Here is a 21,009-nt window from a genome sequence, read left to right as displayed (position 1 = left end):
CCATTCAGAGCGTTTGAATTTTTAACTATGCGTTTCGGTTTACGTAATGCCGCTAGTACTTTTCAGCGCTTCATGGACAAAGTAGTGCGTGATTTGGACTTCGACTTTAACTATATAGACGACATTCTTGTGGCAAGTGCCTCACCTGAGGAACACATCACTCACCTCCGCCTACTGTTCGAATGGTTTCAACAATACCAGGTGAGAATTAGCCCTGGTAAATGCGTTTTCGGTGTTTCGTCACTAGTTTTCCTGGGTCACATTATCGACCCAGACGGTATATCTCTATTACCGGAAAAGGTGAAGACCTGCAACCACCTACTTCACTTTGCCAACTAAGGCACTTCCTCGGTCTGTTGAACTACTACAGACGCTTTATCCCACACTGTGTGGATCTTCTAGCTCCTCTTTCTGACCTGTTACATAACAGGAAGAAGAAAAATGAGCAATTCTCACTTAATGAGGTCCAGCTCAAAGCTTTCAATGAAGTGAAAACAAAACTAGCAACAACATCTCCATTTGCACATCCTGTACCCGATGCCCAGTTTTCACTGGTCGTTGACGCATCAGGCACAGCTATAGGTGCAGTGTTGCAACAGCAGCACCAACAACTGTTACAACCTCTCGCATACTTTTCGAGACAATTGAAACCGGCAGAACAACATTACAGCACGTTTGGCAATGAACTACTGGCAATGTACCTCGCAGTGAAACACTTCCAACATTCACTCGAGAGTCGTCAATTTGTGATCTATACTGATCACCGTTTTCTTACATACGCACTTCGTTCTAAGCCGGTCAAATATTCTCCCCACGAAACACGCCACTTGGATTTTGTTTCGCAATTTACCAGCGATATCCGACATATCTCGAGTGAGCAGAATGCAGCAGCAGACGCCTTGTCTCGCCTTCCCATTAATTCTCTGTCCTCACCATCGGATATCGATTTACAGCAGATGGCCTTAGACCAGCCTAGTCTGGACACGTTGGATCCATCGTCACCTGAATTTGCGACTTGCAAATTCACATACTTGCCTATACCTACCTCAGACACGCAGATCATCTGTGACACCTCAACGGATTCACCTCGACCATTTGTTCCAAAGACTCATCGTAGAGTTGTTTTTGATACTTTACACAACCTGGCACACCCCGGATGCAAGGCCATAGTGAAGCTAATTACAGCTAGATTTTTCTGGCTAAATATGAGGCGTGATATCACTGCCTGGACACGTTCCTGTGTATCCTGCCAAAAGTCAAAGGTACGCGAGCATATCCATGCACCCCTTGAAACATTCAGCACCCCAGACGCTCGGTTTAACCATGTTCACATAGACTTGGTTGGACCATGGCCGGTCAGTCAGGGATTTACTTATCTCCTGACCTGCATAGACCGTTTCACACGGTGGCCTGAATCTATTCCCCTAAATGACATTTCGGCTGAATCTGTAGCGCGAGCCCTTATATCAGGCTGGACATCACGTTATGGAGTTCCCACCACGATCACCACTGATCGTGGTGAACAATTCAAATCCCACCTATTCCGGGAACTGTCCAGGATCCTAGGGATCACATGCATTCGGACAACGAGCTATCACCCAGCTTCTAACAGGATGATAGAACGCTTCCATCGCCAATTGAAAGCAGCATCACGCGCTTACTCTGACTAACAGCGATGGAGTGAGTACTTACCGGTCGTCCTTCTTGGCTGACGTGCCTCAATCAAAAGGGACTTCGGATATTCTGCAGCCGAACTAGTCTATGGAGCACCTCTATCGTTGCCAGGTCAGATGCTGACTCTGATAGAGGATACGACAACTGACCCAGCTCTGTATGTCAACAGACTACGAGCATATCTCAGTAAGCTACCACCGATGCACCCTAGAGAACAGACCATAAAATCTTTGGTCCCGAAGGACATATCAACATGGACTCACGTGTTCCTTAGAAAGGACGCAGTAAAAGCTCCCCTAACTCCACCCTACACTGGCCCTTATCGCGTGCTTTCATGCACTGATAAAACTTTTATCCTTGACATTAGTGGTAAAAAAGAGAGTTTCCATAGATAGGGTAAAAAGAGCCTTTCTGGACACATTAATACATGAGCCACACATTCCTCCAACATACACACAGCATCATCATACACATGAGGACAGTTATGTGACCACTACATGTAGTGGCCGATGTGTACATTGGCCAAAGAAACTGTAAAACTGTATATTTCTGTTAAAAGAGAAACTTTTCTTTCTCTCCTTTCTACAAAAAAGAACATTTTTTTTTTCGTAAAAATAAAAAAATAACTTAAATAAATTGACATTTTTATTTAATTTTATTTTTTTTGCTATTTGTTCCGCTACCTTTTTCTCTGTCGGCTTTCAGCCTAAGCAGGGGGTTATGTAGCAGAAACAAATAGAACTCTTTTCTTGTGCGTCAGTGCCTCCCCTGACTGTGCGATATGGCACATACTGACCAATCAGAGGCATAGCGCAGAGACCTTCCTTACCCCCTAAGGAACTCTAACTGCTTCCGTTCTGAACGAGAAAAACTTCTGCTTTTCCAGCCAGACGCCAAAGAGAGAGGACCTGTTTCCTCACTCTCTCTCTCTCTCTCTCTCTCTCTGCCTACACCGGTATCAACGATTCCCACTTGGGAATAACTACCGGGTAAAAGCAGACAAGTTTTATCCTAGTTATAACTTTTGGGCATCTTACCCTGACTTGCTTCAATAAACCTTTTCCTTGTTAAGTTTTATGAAGTTGTTTGTTCGTTTATTCAGTAGCTTGTGTCGGAGAATTTATTTTATTAGGGAGTGCCCGAAAAGCACTAACTCAACTCCCTAAATATATCTGACACAGTTAATCAACTGAGAACCACATCACTCTATATAAAAGCATATAAGATATCAACAGACACGCACTCAAGAGTCAAAACAATGAAAAGAATATGCTGTTTTTCTAGCCCTAATTAATATTAAATCAAAATATTTGTCTTTACATTCCAATATATACTGAAAGTCATCATATCTGGCACTACTGGTGATTCTATATTATACAAATAATAAAAAGATACTGAATTTCAAGTGAAACAAATCGTACTTATGTAATTGCTATGTCTCAAACAGTAGCATATCCAAACATTACGAAAAATGATAGGGTAGAAAAATAATTATTAATGAAAAGCTCTTTTCGATAAAGTTTATACGGGGAATAAATTTTGTCTAGCATTTTGAATTACGTTCGTCACGTGACGTAAGCAACAGAACATAATTATCTCCCCTGTCAACTTATCTCTTTTTTTTAGAAAGCATAATACAGTGATTTTTTTTTTTTTTTTTTTTTTTTTACAAAAGAATCACCACATATCCAGGTCCAGAGGCCACTCAAGGATAAGAGTTAAAGAGTGTACAGTAGTCAATGGGAAAATATCGTAGAATTCATTAATAGTGGAAATTTGGTAAATTGGATTAGTTAAAGGGATTGCTCATCAAGAACTTGTTCACGTTGGACTTGAAGATGACCATATATTGCAGTCAGTTGCAAAGCAAGAAAACAAAACAGTTTCACAGGCGTGTACAAATTTATTTATGTTTTCATTAATAATTATTTTTCTACCTTATCGTTTTTTTGTAATTTCTGGATATGCTACTATTTGAGACCTGACAATTTTGTAGATACCATTTTTTTCACTTTAAATTTTTTTTTTTTTTCGTTTGTATAATATAGAAGCAACAGAGCTTGAATAGGTGGCTGTACCAGTCAGGAATACATTCTTAGCAATCAGCCTGACAGTGGCTCCGTTGCTGTCAGTATGAGGCATGTTTCTCTTCAGTTCTAGGAGGACCATCAACCATCCGAGGCTTTGTCTTCTTTCTGAGAAATGATTACTTTATTGCTAATCGCCTGAGACGCCCTTACCAAGAAATTCCAGTGAGGCTGCCCAGGCAAATTTTTTAAGTCAAAAAACTTTTCAAAACCAGAGCTGACCTTGTGTCTACCATCTCGGCGGGAAAGTAATAAAATACTTAGTCATCTTTTGCGATGGGTCTTATTAGTTTTGCAAGGTCAATGTAAATTAAGTCGAGTGTTTGCATTGCTTGCTTGTCAGCTAACCTATTTATAAATTGGGTCAGTTTTGCCCGTGGCCGTATCTCAATTAAATTGTTTTCTCTTTGTCACTAATTTGCATATTATAAAAATATTTTCTTTTAATTTAAGAATATCACTGACATTGCAGTGTCCCATTATGGTTTGCTAATATTTTTGTGAAAGATTTATTTTTCTTGTACAAGTTAATGTGATTAAATAACAAATTGCCAACTATTCTGTACATATGGACTTTCTCCTAAGAACATTTTTTCTAATATTAATTCTTTTCCATTCTCTGGTTAAAAAATAAATTGTTAAATTCGACACATTATTGCCAAAAACTCGCTACTCCAAATCTTGATGCTCTGCTGTCAAAACTCAACCTTAGAACACAATGCACTACTGACAACACTTGCTATTCTGGCATTCAAAGTGTAGTATCTGTTTTTCAGATGTTGCATTTCAATTTCTTGTTCTCTCTCAGTGGAGGAGAAATCCTTCACGACTGAGCCAATTTTTATTTTTGTTCCTTTTCTCCACATTAAAAAACGATCCTGGTGTCTAACTCTGTTCCATAGGGAGGCATTGTAAATAGGTACTCTGGCATCCAAATTCAAAATCAACGCAATCTCTAAAAAATCAGGCTTTTTATATCCAAGCTGAAGAATCTCATTTGCATGTTAGATGATGATATCACAAGAATATAAAGAGAAAAGGCGGACATTTTTTTTCTTTTTTCCTTCATTCTTTTTGTCTACACAAAACTCTACAGATTGGATGCAAACAGGTTTGTACTAATTTCTTTAAGTGCTTAATCACAAAAAGCAGCCTCTCTTGTCTATGGTAGCATTTTAGACCGCACCTTATTTTATTAAAAGACTCAAATCAGCAACCTTTCACGTAAAGATCCTGATATAGCCAGAAAGGTCAGCAATAAAACTGAAGAATTAGACAGTGGAAAATCAGACTGATTATTTCAATTGATGTAGTCGTATGTTTTTCTCATTAAGCACACTTTTCATATTAAAATTTTTAAATTTTCTTCATAGTTCAATTTAAAAACCAAAAATAAATACACACAATGCAATCTCTAAAAAAAAAAAAAAAAAAGAAGCAAGCTTTTCATATCCAACCGGAAGCATCTCATTTGCATGTTAGATGATAATATAACAAGCATGTAAAGAGAAAAGGCAGCCATTTTTTTTTTCTTCATTTCTTTTTTTTTTTTTTTACACAAAACTCTATAGAGAGCACACACACACACAGGTTTGTACTAATTTTTTAAGTGCTTAATTACAAAAGAGCAATTTATTTTGCCATTGGTAGCATTTTAGACCACATATTTCCCATAACCATGACATTCCTCCTTCATATTTATGGACTCTCTAACCTTTTTTTTTCTTTCAGACTCCTGGATATATTCTATTACCAACGCCTTCTCTATTATTACATGTTAATGAAGATAGTCTAATAAAGTTGTTATAAATATTAAAAATGGACTTTGTTATTTTTCTATATACATACAGCATAGTGAACTTCACTACATATGGTGGCAAGGTTAACAGCTTGTGACAAGTGTACTATTTTCAATGGATAATTCAACACACATCTTCGTATGTAAATGGTATATGTTTAATGAATTAAATATACAAATACAGTAGAACTCCGGGATACGACATTAAAAGTTAGTAACAAAATATGCATGTATATAATCAAATCATATTATAAATAACACTGTAAGGCAGGGCAAATACCGTAACCAGGGGCTGGGAAAACATTGTATTCCACATCATAACCTGAAAAAAACGTATCCTTGGGCCATCATATCCTGGAGTTCTACTGTAAATAACAAACGAACCTGATGAAACCAACGTTTTCAATTATCTTTATGATTCGTGTCTCCACTTCCATTTGTTCCTCACCGTGTTAAAAAAAGGCTTTTCTAAATAATAACGTCATTATTTAATAAAACAATTCTTAACATATGGAAGGGGGCGGGGCTTAAAAAATACTCTGTATTTTCACCTAATCTCTATTATATAAAAGGCATTTTGTCCGTGTGTCTGTGTCTATGAGATTTTGTTCCCTATGGACTCCGAAACAGCTGGGCTGATTTTATGAAATTTCACAAAAATGTACTTTATGTACCTGGCAGTGTTCTTAGATGGGTTTTGTATCAGAATGTGCTCAATAAGTATCGGTAATCGATGATCAAAAAATCCGATGCAGAAGTTATGGCTCACTTCCAAGAGTTATTAAAGAACAAAGAACAGAAAATTCTATTCAGACAAAATACTGGAGCACATATTCAAAGAATCAAAGAGAGTGAAAGTGAAAAGGATTGAGAAAGGTATCCAAACGTTCAAAATGAACACGGTAACAGGACTTGTGATAGACTTTAGTAAACTCTGCAGATGTGAGGATGAGTTGTGGGGATGGTTACTGGAAATTCATTTTGGCTGGATCCCATTTTACAACTGACATGGAATCACGATATGCATTGGTGGATGAAGAAGCTTTAATCCTGGTCTATAGGCTAGAATCACGCCGGATGTTCATACTTGAATGCCCAGACTTGTTGACAACAGTGGATCACTTACCACTAATAAAGATATTTTTAAACCAAGCCTTGGAGAATATCAAAAACTCCTGCTTGTTAAATTTCAAGCAAAAGGCACTGATGTACCAATTGTAGCCCCTGATTGTGCATCTGGAGACCCAACAGGTACCTCACCAAAAGACCAGGACCAAACGATTGACACTGCAGTTAAAGCTGCTTTCACATCGATGTACAAGTATGACCCTACATTGAAAGCTATCACATGGGAAAGAATTGTGGCTGCGACAGCCACAGATGAAGAATGCAGGACTTTGAGAGGTCTAATTCAAAATGGCTTCCCTCAATCATGCAACAATATCTCACCCATAGCTTGAGTCTTCTGGATTGTGTATGAAGAGTTATACTGCCTGGAAGGAGTTATCATCAAAAACAATAAAATCATGATACCGCAATAACTTTGCGCAGAGGTATTAGAATCCCTTCACTCAACACATCAAGGCATAACTGGTATGCTAGCAAATGCAAGACAACAATTGTTCTGGCCAGGTTTAGATGCTAACATCAGGCAAACCAGATCCCAGTGCTGCATTTGCAACGCAATCACACCATTTCAGCTTAGGGAACCTTTAATGTCCCCAAAAGACCCGGAATTTCCATTCCAATAAGTGGTGATCAACTTCATCAATATACAAGATAGAAACTGCATGGTGTATGCGAATCGATATAATGGATGGGTTGAAGTGGCCCTAATATCGTTGGGAAGTGCCAAAACAGTATGCGATACCTTGATTGTTCTTGGTTCTGTACTTATGATGCACCTGAAGAAATTTCTTTGGATGGTGGACCATTGTTTGAGTCCCAGGAGTACGAATCCTTTTTGAGGAACTGGGCTATGCAGAAATGTACCTCATCAGCCTATTATGCTCAAAGCAATGGTTCGGCAGAGTTAGCTGTTAAAACTGCAAACCGCATGCTAGCTGACCACATGGACAATTATGGACACCTATGCTACAATCGGGCTGCTCGGGCATTACTAACCCATCGAAACACTCCTGTCCAAGACCTTGATATGTCCCCAGCTGTAATGTCCCCAGCTGTAATACTATATGGTCAGGTCATTAAAGACCACCTTCCTATTTTACAGGATAAATGCCAAACTCAGAAACAGTGGAAAGAAATAGGCGAATTAAGAGAGGTGGCAATGGCTAAAAGGAATATACAAAATGAAGAATTCTACAACCAGCACTGTTGTCCACTCAGGGAACTCCAAGTAGGACATTTTTCCCAGATTCAGAACCAGAATGGTAACTACCCACATCGATGGACAAAGACTGGGAGGATTGTAGACACATGAGAACTGATGGTATCAAGTATGAGTAGATGGAACCAATAGAGTAACATTGCACAACCATCGGTTTCTCTGTGAAATATATCCAATTGTGGATGGCCCATATTACGCCACACCAAAAACTTAAACCCTGATCCCCCACAGAAACAACTTTCTGAGGAAGCAATGGAGGTTGAACAGCACATCAACATTGAATCACCCAGCGAACATGAAGAAGAAATGGAAGTTGATGATACCACGGGAGAATATACACACCCAGTAAGTCCTCTTCTGTTAAGGAAACCTTCACGTCAGAAAACTAGAGCACCAAGGAATTTATCACCACAAATGTGTGGAATGTCACAAATTTTTTTACTGCGCCAATTCGTCTTGTGGTCATGAGGGGGAAGGGCATGTATAGACTTATCTTCCCTGACAATAAGAGGCAACCAGTGATCTCCCTGGAACAGGAAGAAACTAGAATGACCTCCCCTGATTTCTATAAATACCATCATCATTTATCCTGTAAAATAGGAAGGTGGTCTTTAATGACCTGACCATATAACATTACAGCTGGGGACATTACAGCTGGGGACATATCAAGGTCTTGGACAGGAGTGTTTCGATGGGTTAGTAATGCCCGAGCAGCCCGATTGTAGCATAGGTGTCCATAATTGTCCATGTGGTCAGCTAGCATGCGGTTTGCAGTTTTAACAGCTAACTCTGCCGAAACATTGCTTTGAGCATTGAGCATAATAGGCTGATGAGGTACATTTCTGTATAGACATTGGTATTTTGTATTGAGCTCACCACAAGCCAGAAGGATACAATATCCCACTTTACTCAACTCTTATGCATACAAGCAGAAAGGCTTGCCATATAAAATCAGCAGTAGGTTCTTTGATATGGCAGGGGTGCATTCAAAATAAATGTGCTTGTTTAGAGCACAATTCAACCATGATATTTGACTTTTGCATTTATAACTTGAATTCAAGCTATTATATAAGTTTTTTTTTTATAAAATTAATAGTAGATTATCTACAGTACAACGTAGACTATAATGTATTATGGACTAAATTAGTGCAGGGAGTAATGTGAAGCTTCCTCCCCGTGTACCACAGTGAATCCCTAACTGGAGAAGACAATCAATCAATTTGATTGAAAATGAGCGATTTCACTGATTTCGATGGCAATAAACATATGGGAAGGTGAAATATTTTTTGATTCTCATTCAATCCCGGGAAACGTCAGTTCTCCTTTCTAGTAATTTAAGGAACAAAGGATACTATAAAAATTCAGTTGAAAACAAAGAAGCAACCGGAAGTGAAGTAGAGACACAAATTGTAAAAGAAACATTTTCTTTAAATTATATTCTTACCATTTTTTTTTTAAATATTTGTAGTTTAAACGTGGATAAAATTGAACCTTTATGTCAATTATTAATTGACATAAAAGTTCTTATTGTAGCCATTTTTCTTATTGACAATTTATTTTTAACTATTGTTCATTTTTTTTTTAATATTTGTAGTTTAAACGTGGATAAAATTGAACTTTTTTTTTCTTGTTGACAATTTATTTTTAATTATTGTTCATTTTTTTTATTTTAAGTTTGTTAAATTCTGCTATTAAATAAATGTTTAAGTATTAATTTGCATATGAGGGGAATATCTGCGTTAAGAAGGATGCATTGGGGAAGGGCAGCAAGTTGAGTTTTTGAACTGTTGTTCTGTTCAACATGAACTTTTGTTGACCAAGCGCACAGAATTCCTATGTTCTCAGTTTTATTTTATGTGATTGAGTGTCAGATGCTCGGCCTCTGGTACAAAGTTAAAGTGAGTCTCTCTCTTTCAGTTTCCTTGTTTAGCCTATTTTGTGGATTTTATTTTCTCTCCCTTTTAGGTGACTAGCTTTGTAGCCAGTCTTGAGCACTGTTTTTTCGTTATGATTTATTTCAGGTGTCCAACCACAAGGGTAGTCTTAAGCAGCTGGCAGGTTTAAGAGGAACTGATACTTTGATGATGGACCCTCGGACTCCAAATCTGCATGTCTTCAGCTGGGTGTTGGATGAGCGATGTGAGGAAGACCAAGCTGGGTTCTGGTTCCCAGATGAAGCTTCAGTTGAATTTGGAGGCTAGAGCAGACCAAGAAAATACGCAGAAAGGCGGAGAAAGAGGAGGACCAGTTAGAGTTCTGGTGAAAGTGCAAAGCTTGACTTGGCCTCTATGTACCAGAGTGGAGCAGGTCAGAAGATGAAGGAGCACGGTGGTTTCTCCCTAATTGGCACCTCCAGTAGTTCTAGCTCTGCTGTCCCTAGTAGCATAGGTAGTTCATGGTGAGATGTTAAAGGTAGTGTAGATAAAAGGAGGGTTAGTTCAACTAGCTCGACCCCTACACCTACAGTCTTAAAAAACACAGGCAAATATAGGTTTCTTTATTGCAATGTCCAATAAACCTTAATCTATTAAACTTTTTTCTTCCTTAGAAGGATGCTTCTAAAGAGCAGAGAAGAAGAGTGGCGATCCTGTCAGATGTGGAAAACACATCTTCTGAAGAAGAACACTGTCAGCCAACAGGAGAGTCCACTTGAAAATCCAGGCCTAGGAGAAACAAGAGAGTTGCTTACCCGATTCCAAAGGAAAAAGCAGTTGGTACCACTACCTCTGAAGGGTCACCAGCATCTCCAGCACATTGGTCAGCATTAACAACATAGTTCATGAAGTCTGGAAAACTCAGTGAATCCATTCTCACAACGCTGAAATCAGTGCCAACGATTCCTAAGTTGTTAGAGCCTGCCATTCACAAATTGAGGAGGGGGGGGGATAACTGGGCTGGCCCTGTTCGGAATTACTCTCTGGTGATGCATGAGCCAGGGTTTCAGCATATGCAGATGATGTGACAGTGCCGTAGAGAAATTCATGCAGTTATCAATGCACTGAATTGGTACGAAGAAGTGACAGGGGCTGTAGTCGACCTTAGCAAATCCAACAGCCTATGGTTGGCTGCCTGGAGGAGTGCAGCTGCACTGTGAAACCATTTCAATTAGATAGATGGCCTGGTCTGGATCCTTAGTATTTGGTTTGGCCTGAGTCTTCAGTTCGACAGCAATTGGTCAAAAGTACAGTTGAAATTCAAAGCCTCTGTGAGGATTTTGCTTTGAAGGAGACTTTTCCTTAAAGGTAAAGCGGAGACGTGTGCCGCTTCTGTCTTTCCTCTTATCCTTTAACAATTGGCTGTACTACCTCTCCATGCGAACTGCTTGGTGACCTTAATGCGTCCTCTCTTCTCGCTTCTTTGGAATGAGAGGAGGCTGCTAGTCCATAGAGAGATCTGTACCCAACCATGAGGATGTGGGAATGCAAATATGCCTAAAGATTAACTTTGATTGATAAATCTGCATGGGGCCCTGCAGTTGAAGGGGCTTTTTCCCAACCTCATCCCTGACCACTTGGTCAAATGCCATTGTAGGCCAAGAGGTTTTTCGACAGTTCTTCAATGAATGTCGAATGGTGCTTAGAGTGCTACCGGGGTCTAATAACCTTGCCTGGTCTAGGAAGGCACTATATCAGAAGTTAGTGGAGAGGGACACTTTTGATCCACTTGGAAAGCAACCAGGACTATCAGAGGAGGAGACTTGCTCTTAGTGGAATTGGGTGCCAGGCCAGGGATATTTCAACAATTCTGAGTTTCCTTTGACCTGCAAATTGGTTCATAATGCGATATGCCCTTAACAGCATGTGCTTTAGAATTTGTCTTTATATCCATGTTGCCAGAAGGATGCCATTGAAACAGTTGACCACGCATTTTTCAACTGCTCCAAGCTGCATGAATTCTGGATGTATGTAAGTCAGGTGACAGCTCGCATCGTCTCCAATCAGGTGATGTACCTGAATTTAGAATCTGTAGTCTACAACATAGCTCTGCTGTGGCCCAGGGAGGACAGATGGTGTTCCTAGCAATTTTGGTGCTTGTGCACTTATTGAACAGCGCTATTTTTAAATAGTATTTTCAAGTTAAATCAATTTTACGATATCTGTTTTTATTAAATTGTAAGGTGAAAGTACAGAATAGTTACAAAACACTCCCTCTCCCCATGTTAAGAATAGCTTTCTTAATAATAACGTTATTATTTCAGAACAGTCCAGTAAGTGGATAATAACTGCAATTTTGGCTGTAGCTAGACTAGTTGTGAGGTCTTCATGCATAGAAATAGCGCATGGGAGGGGGGGGGGCATGATAAAAGATGTGATACAAGGAAGTTGCCTCTTCCACTATTTAAACGAAGGTGGATATACAGCGATAGCTTATGTGTATTTACGTGGAACGGATTTGAGTATGTGTTTCCTGCCTAGGAATGGTGCACATTGTCTTTAAGACTTAATCAAATCAAAAGATCATCCTACAAAGGATCATTAACTTAGCTAGTAGTAAGAATGCGTCCTATGCCTTTGTCTTTATCTTAGGTGTTAGTATACCTCCAGAATGCTCTTTCCCTTAATATTATTTTATTCTTGACCTGCCCTAATGATACTTATTCTGGAGGTCACCGCACATCCTCAAAAAGATCTTATCCCAATTTCTTTTGACCCTTAGGTATTACCCAGTCCCAGTTAGGAAATGACTTTTGTTTTCGGTGAGAGCTGAAAAACATCATCTATAATATAAATCTCACCTGTCTGTTTAAATGTATGTATGTATGTATGTATGTATGTATGTATGTGCAAGGGAAAGATGGTCTTCTTCTGTCAAGAAGTGACAATCACCATGTATGTATGTATGTGTGTCTGCCTAAAACTTTTGACAGAGGCGACAAATTTTCACAAGATCGACATCATTTTGAAGCTCGACCTTTTGGAGGATAAACAACGAAAAATTTGGCTAAAACATTAATTTCTTCCCCCTTAACTGGGTACTTTCCTACAGGGAGGATCCACTTTTTTCACCGAATTTTTCGAAAGGCATCCGTTCTTTTCGATTGACTAGCCTTGATTTAAACCTTTGCCGCTTCCAGTTTGGTAATGGACGCAACGGTAAAGACGTCACTTTTTTTTTTTTTTTCACGCTCTTTTCCTCCATCGTTGTACGGGTTCGAGCCTGGCTACTACCATCTTTTTTTTTTTCTCAACACACACCTCTAAACACCCGGGCAACGCCAGGCATCCAGGATAGTTTTATATATTAGAAAAAAACGTAATTAGCATTTTATTTGGTTCATTTAGTTTGCGTTTGGTGGCTGAGAGAACATATCGGTGAAAAAGGAGTGTTGCTTTGTATTTATATTATATAAAGATTTTACTTAAATTGAAACTTAAACCAAAAATTACAGTTAAAATAAATAAATGAGGGGAGACAACTCTTTGAAATCAATTGTTATCGCTCTTCTTTATTTAAGTTGAGTTTTAGTCGTTTTATGCCCAACTAATTCCAGCTGTTTCAGAAATTAAATTTTTCGTTTAAAAGCTTCCGTTTCTAATTTCTATTTCCAGATGATTTTTTTTCTTCATATTTTACACTAAATTTAGAAACGGTGAGTTGTCCTTTTCTTCATGTTTAAACTTTATTTTTAACCACAACAAAATTGACTGAAAAGTTGCCTTTGTGTTTTGAAGTATTTTCTCACCATTTTTTTTAACTCTAACCTAAGTGTTGTTACGTTCGACAAAAGTCAATTTCGTTGTTAAAATTCTGTATAAGCACTTGTTTTAAGTATGAATTAAATTGTCTGGGGTTGCTTTAAATATTTACGAGTTTATTACAACCAGAGGATTAAGCGACTTAAAACAGGAAGTCTTATGGAGCCAGACGGTGACTGCCGAAAAATAGTCACCTGTGTATTTTAAGAAAAGTAATAAAGAATATCAGTAAAAGTTTTTAACTAATTTTTATTTAAACTAGCAGGGCTACCAGGCGTTGCGCGGGACCGTATAAAACAAAGAGAAAAATGGGTGCGTGTGCTGTTTACCAAAGACATTAAAAAACGAAAATATTGAAAAAAAAAAAACCCATATTGTACGTACAGAATAAAATTCTCATAAAAAAAATCGGGGTTTGTATTACACATAGATTCGAAAAAGTTGTCAAAAAAAACAAATATATAACAAATAAATATTATCAAAGGCAAGATAAGTTACTTTTCTACCAAACAGGATACATTTTTTGTGTTTTTATTCAATGTAATATGTTTATTCAGCTCGAAAAACATACAGTGTTTACCGATGTATTGGAAAACTCAAAATGGCGCCCAACACTCTCTTTAACATGGTAAGTTTGGGAAAAGGTGTTATAAATAATAAACTAGACAAAATACAATTAAAAAAACACCGAATATATGTCAACTTATATCACGGTAACATATATTGAGCGAGTTTCTAACAGTATTTTGTCTAGTTTATTATTTATAACATCTTTTCCTGAACTTACCGTGTTAAAGAGAAAGTCGGGCGCCATCTTGAATTTTCCAATACATCGGTAAACACTGTATGCTTTTCGAGCTGAATAAACATGTTACATTGAATAAAAACACGAAAAATATATCCAGTTAGGTAGAAAAGTAACTTATCTTGCCTTTGATAACATTTATTTGTTATATATTTGTTTTTTGACAACTTTTTCGAATCTGTGTGTACAGTAATACAAACCCAAAAATCGCTTAATTTGATGAAATAGTTTGTTTGTTTTTTTTACAGAGGAAAATCAAATTTTATCGCGGCCATCTTGGCTATTTCCGCGGACGAGGAGGAGAGAGAGCGGCTTTACACGAAAAAGGGATTAAGAAATAACAAAATGAAAAACGGATTTTAAAAAGAGAAACTGTAAAATAAGTAAAAAAAAAAAAAATTATATAGGTATTTTTTCTTCTCATGTTTCAAAATAGTCTCGTCAAATTTTGACAAACTTGAAGCGGTGATGAAGTCATCTCCCTTGGTGCCTCCCTTCACGCCCGCGGTAATAGCTAAGATGGCCACGATAGGTCGATCTCGTTAAAATTTGATTTTCCTCTGTTGATCAAATTAAGAGATTTTTTTAATGAGAACTTTATTCTATAACAGGTACGTACACTATATTTCTTTTTCAATATCTTCGTTTTTTTTTTTTTTATGTCTTTGGTAATGGTAAACTGCATAAGCACCGAAAAGGGAAGTTGAATTTGAACATAGCTGCTGAACTTAGATATTAAGAAATTTTTCATGAATTGAGAAATGAATCAAAATATGGTAAAACTTGTGGAGAATGCTCTGAACGGTTGTGAAAAATGGAACGGAAATCTAAATTTTGTTCCGTTTTAAATTCGGTATATTTTTACGTGTACCCAACTGATAGTTCACATTTGTCAAATGTCATTTGAGATGTCAATTTTTAAAGGTGTCTGGGTATGCTAACAAGGTTGGGGGGGGGGTCTATTCCGAAAGCCGTTCTTAGTACGATGAGGTTAGGAGTGTCTATTCCAAAAGCCGTTCTTAACATGGGGAGGTTGGAGTGTTTATTCGTTGTAAGCATACCCGAAATCCTATAAAAGTTAAAAGTCAACATTTCTAATGTGAAATGTATACCTAATTGACTTTTTCGTTTAAAAAATGAAATTATTTCGTTTTTGTTATTAAAATTTTATTTTTATATATATAAAAAAATCTCTCGCTCTTTTTTTTATATACCTACCTATATATATATATATATATATATAATAAGTATGATTGTTGAATGTTATTCTTTTGATTACTTTCGTTTTTTTGGGGGGGGGGCACAATAAAAACAAAAATTTTAAAAATTGGCTAAGTAATTTGGTAGAGACCATAGCTGTCAAATTTTTTAAAACTTTAACCCCAATTTTGCCCCCTTAATATTTATTGTTTTGGGCTCAAATCAAATTAAAAAAGTTTGATTCATGTCCAAGTAACCTACATCTAAAATTTCGAGTGTTTAGACCCAAAATTGGTGGAGGAGTTTGGTAGTGTTTTCAAAGATCAAACGTTGAAATTTGACCCCTTGACAGCCAAATTTCTGGCTGAAAACCGATTAAAAAGATTTTCCCAACTCTCAACTCTTATGTCAAATCTCGAGTTTGTAGACTGAAAATTGACAGAGTAGTTTGGTAGGGAAATGTGCACACACAGACACACACAATTTCACTTTTATAGATATATAGATTGCACTTATGGCTAAAATTAAAAGTGAAGAAAATACAGAAAAATCTGTATATAATGTACATACAATCACGAAACGAAGATGACATATTTAAAAAAATCATGTAATTTAATAGTGGTTTTTTTTTTTATTATTATTATTATTCAAGATAATTAAATTTTACAACTACGCGAGTTGTAGTGTTTTCGCCGGCCATAATGAAATCCGATGACATAAATAAAGGGGAGACAACTCAATTTGAAGTGTCAAGGTCAAAATTAGCCTTATGTTCAATAGTTTAGTAAAATAACTATAAATCGTAAATTAAAATATTTTTTTTAAGTTATAAAAAAAACTACTTGGTCAATTTACATAATTTTTGAATTGTTAGATTAATGTACAGAATAATTAACAGTGTAATTTTGAAAGTACAGAATAGTTAATTTATTTAACTGCACACATGCCTGAGAGACTAAACAGTGATTCTACTGGTTAGTAATGGCAGAAGTTCCTGAAATTACTCCACCCATTCCTAATTTTTTACATTCATACGAGCAGCTACTCCACCCTATGCTCCAATGGTATCTGCAAGGTATTAAAACTTCTCTGCAACCTCAATAGCTTCACCATTCAGATATATTTTCTTCACATCAGAGTTCTCATCTCCATTGTCTTATTAGATATTTGGCAGGTGCCCCAGGAAGAACGTGAAAGAAATCAAAATGGAGGACGTAGAAACCCCAGAGATTAGGTCAGTGGGATTGACTGACATTTCAAGACAATGCATAAGTGGAATGTTTTGACATCATCTGTGCCAATAAAATAGAGAGCGGTGACTACGTGCAGGATAAGTAGCACCTTTTTCTCCACTGCCAAGCATGCCGTCAGTAATGTCATAGCTGTCATTCTGAAATTGAAAAGGTTGATTTGAATAAACAAAATATTTTATAACCAGCAGTGTGTGTTTAATCTGCTGCCAAGTGTATATATCAAGACAGTGACAAAAGCTGATTTTTAGAAATTATATAGACTGAAAAACACATTGGACAATCGGCCGCAGCAAATAGATAACAGTCTTACACTTCTTGCGTATAAACTGTTTTATACTCTCTAAACCTACCAGTAATTAAAATTACACTTCTTGTGTAGCCAATGTTTACAAGTACCACAGAAAATTAAGTTGCATCAGACTCCTTTTCAATGAATGGAGCCAAGAAATTTTACTTTTTTGGGGGAATTTTCTAGCACTAATCATTACTTTGGTTTTGGTAACATTCACTCTCGGACCTTTATTTTTCATATCATTCCTCCAAGTCTTTAACTTAACAACTAGGTGCATTTGTGCTCCATAATAAAGAGAAACATGATTTGTTTCTTGGTTTATTTTTTTTAACCTCACCCAAACACTTAGGTTATAGATTTTGTTTGGCAAAAGTCGGTTTGATTCAAATTCTGTAGAAGCACCCTTGATTTTTAAAAAAAAAAATGAATGCTTAAGTAAAAGCCTTTTTAGTAAATTTTTAATGGAGTTTTCTTTTTTCTTTTGTAGATTGTTCTCATGTAGACAACCAGCAACCACATTACCGTCTTAGATTGAGATATTTCTGAATGAACAGAAGAGAAATTAGTGGCAGGCATTGCTGTTACGCTAGTGACAGACACAAAACAATTATATTCAGCACCATCCATGGTTGGTGCAACTCAGTTGGTTTCTAATATTATTACTTTACAAAAAAAAAAAAAGAAAAATTTAAACATGACAGACAGTAAAAGTAATATTGCATCCAATGCAAGTATTATTAACAGTGATACGAGTTCTGTGATAGAAGTATTGCTTTCTTTGCCAAATTCTATTCAAACAGTGAAGACAGCAGCAGCAGATGATGAAACTACCTTAAAATGTGATCAGTTTGACAACGAACTTTCTCCACGGTTAATTCGCAAATATCAGTGCAAGTATTGCTCGAAATCTTTCTCTCAGGAAGGTGACCTTCAACGACACGTAAGAATTCACACTGGTGAAAAACCTTATAAATGCCATTACTGCAACAAAGCATTCTCTCAGTCTGGAACGCTTTCAGCTCATCTCCGTCTGCACACAGGCAAACAGTATGATTGCCGTTACTGTTCTAAATCTTTTCCACTACACTCGGAGTTGTTAGATCACATCAAGTCCGAACACACAGGGGAGGCCCCATTTGAGTGTAAATTTTGTAGTAAGCTGTTCCGGTCGCCAAGCACGTTGATTATCCATGTCAGAACACATACAGGTGAAAAGCCATTTGCCTGTCACTTATGCCCAAAATCGTTCGTCCAAAAAAACGATCGGACTAAACACATACGATCACACACGGGTGAAAAACCTTATCCGTGTCCTGTTTGCCTTAAATCTTTCTCCAGATCCACAAGTCTTACAGTTCATAAAAGAATTCATACAGGGGAAATGCCCTTTAAGTGTGTCTATTGTATGCGAACGTTCTCGTGTTCGAGCCATCTCGTAAAACATACCCGAACCCATACAGGTGAGAAACCATATGTTTGTAAAATCTGTGATCAATCGTTCCGGGTATCGAACCATTTGACCCGTCACATGAAGAGACATTCAAATCTAAAAACTTCTGATAATAAATATTGTAAAAAGACTAGCAAAAGTAGTACTACTAGTAGCATCAGTAGTAGTAGTAGTACTACTACTACTGATGCTAAATCAATTTCTACAACCAAAATGATTTTAAGCAAACCACATATTAAAGAAGAGCCAAAACAACCTTAACTCACAAGCCAGTTTCATTCACTCAGTCCATTTCCGCAATCGTCTATGCAAGTTTACTTCTCTGCGCGATACAGTATTTTAAATGCTTGAACAAATGCGAATGTTACATGAAGTTGCTGAGGTGCAGGTAATTCAGGGCACACAGCCTCTTCCAGTCATGCAAGTTATGGACCTCCATTAAGCAAGAGGGAATGGAGCCTTTAATTCTGAAACTATGGATGCTACAAACAACATATTCCATGAAAATTTGAGCACATTTGTATTATGAGGATCCAAACGAAAACTCAAGTCATGTGTGGCTATTGTTCGGGCTTTCTCATTTCTGCTTCTGATAAGGATTTAATGCCTAGCCAATCATAGACTGAGACTTCTTCAGTTTCTACGACCAAAATGATTTTAAATACATCACATGATAAAGGATAGTCGAAACAAACCAATTTTATTTAATCACTCTGTCTCCAACAATCATCCATGAAAGTTTCCTTCTTGCCACAATACAGTATTTCAAATGCTTAACAAATGCAAACGTTACAAGGAGATGATTCAGACCACACAGCCTCTTCCTAGCATACAGGTTATAGACCTAGGTGTGTAAGTGGGAATAAAGCCAAACATTTCCCACATTTTTTTACTTGAAGAGCCACACAATACCTGTATGGAAGTTGCCTGTGGTTACTCTTCAATCTTTCCTATTTCTGCTTCTGATTGAGATTTAATGCTGGCCAATCATAGCTGTTCATGTAGCCAGACCTTCTTGCATGGTTCTCTGTACAGAGTCCACTTACGATCTCTTCAGCAAGATGTACCAATTATGAATATGGGTGACGATGAGCGCTTTTTTCATTATAAGTTTTCAAAGATATATGCTTGACTTTTAAGTTCAATTCTGGTGCTTGCTAAGATAGTCAACAGATGGAATTTTTTAGATATGTGGTTTTAAGTAAAAACAATAGTACTTATGTCGAAACTAGTAATATATCCCAAAATTATGAAAATTCATCGAGTAGAAAATTATTCATACTTAAAAATAATTTTTACTGAAAATTTGGGGAAATTGCATTGTTCCTAGATGTGAACACTTTGAAGATTGCGAATACAGGGGGCATACTTATCTCTCTTTTTGCCAGTTTAATGGCTGACATACTATTTTAACCCGTAGGGATAGACTTTTTTTAAACTAAAAACACAATAACAGTTGTTCTACTTGATGAATTTTCCTAGTTGTTGAATATATTACTATTTCCGACAAAGTAATGCTGTTTTTGCTTAAAACCACATATTTAAAAAATCGATCTGTCGATTCTAGTTTAACAAGCGCCTCAATTTTTCAAAGGGAGATAACTCATAATTGTTTAATATCTTTGTATAAATAAAATTATTTATAAATAAATTGTGTTGCTTTTACATAATTTTGATAAATACACTTTGATTTTTTTTTTATTTTAATTTACTATTAATTGAATATTTACTGAAATGAAAATAAAATAAGGGAAAGCTAAAACAAATTTAAAGAAAGAATCCAATTTAAAAACTAATATTTTATAGTGAGTCGAACAATAATTATAACAATGAACGCATGAGTAGAGATTTACTTGATCTTTATTAAATCATAATCAATGACCACCCAAACATGAATCCAAGGAAAGCAATTCGTATATTAAAGAGCTCTATCTTGTCACATCTGTTTTGTCAAGTTTTTTCAAATTATTTTATTTATATTTTTTGCATATATCTATTTAATTTTATTTCTTTACTAATCATAAATAATGAAGTATTTATATTTTGTTGGAGGTTTTCTTATTCTTACAGGCCGGTTTGATGATGATGACGGTTGCTTTTGTATTTTGTTAGGCTGTGTCTATAATTGTGTGTTGTATAGGCTGGGCATGTTGCCGTGTCGTATGAGTGTTTATTTCTGTCAAGTCATTACTCTGTTGGAATGGTGATGTTGGCATACTCTGTCTAATCCCCTGGGCTGGTAGATTGAAAGTGACTCCTCTCAGTGGACTGAATATTTCTTGTAAGTGTCTTCTGTTGTGTCTTAGTTTTCTATTGCTGTGCATTTTGATGATGTATCTACGCGGTTCAGTGCATTTGTATACCCCCCTCCCCCATTGCTCGCTGCCATGGGTCATTTTCTTGTAGA

General features: G+C 36.9%; 1 protein-coding gene across 1 annotated transcript; it reads left to right on the top strand.

Moving 5' to 3' along the window:
• The first annotated feature begins 13,362 nt into the window (after positions 1-13,362).
• Positions 13,363-19,012, top strand: LOC145277462 (uncharacterized). Its single transcript, XM_080128825.1, has 2 exons — positions 13,363-13,496; positions 17,640-19,012. Exon 2 carries the CDS (start codon positions 17,778-17,780, stop codon positions 18,861-18,863), a length of 1,086 nt encoding a protein of 361 aa, XP_079984951.1. The 5' UTR covers positions 13,363-13,496; positions 17,640-17,777; the 3' UTR covers positions 18,864-19,012.
• Positions 19,013-21,009: the final 1,997 nt, after the last annotated feature.

Source organism: Euprymna scolopes, chromosome 1, assembly GCF_053919585.1.
Source record: "Euprymna scolopes isolate OS-2025 chromosome 1, ASM5391958v1, whole genome shotgun sequence".
Taxonomy (NCBI): domain Eukaryota; kingdom Metazoa; phylum Mollusca; class Cephalopoda; order Sepiida; family Sepiolidae; genus Euprymna; species Euprymna scolopes.
Note: the sequence above shows the minus strand (reverse complement) of the source record. Positions and strands in the feature narration are given on the sequence as shown.

Bases quoted from the DNA above. Each gene is read 5' to 3' on its own strand.
- LOC145277462 (XM_080128825.1), top strand. From the start codon at position 17,778: ATGGTTGGTGCAACTCAGTTGGTTTCTAATATTATTACTTTACAAAAA.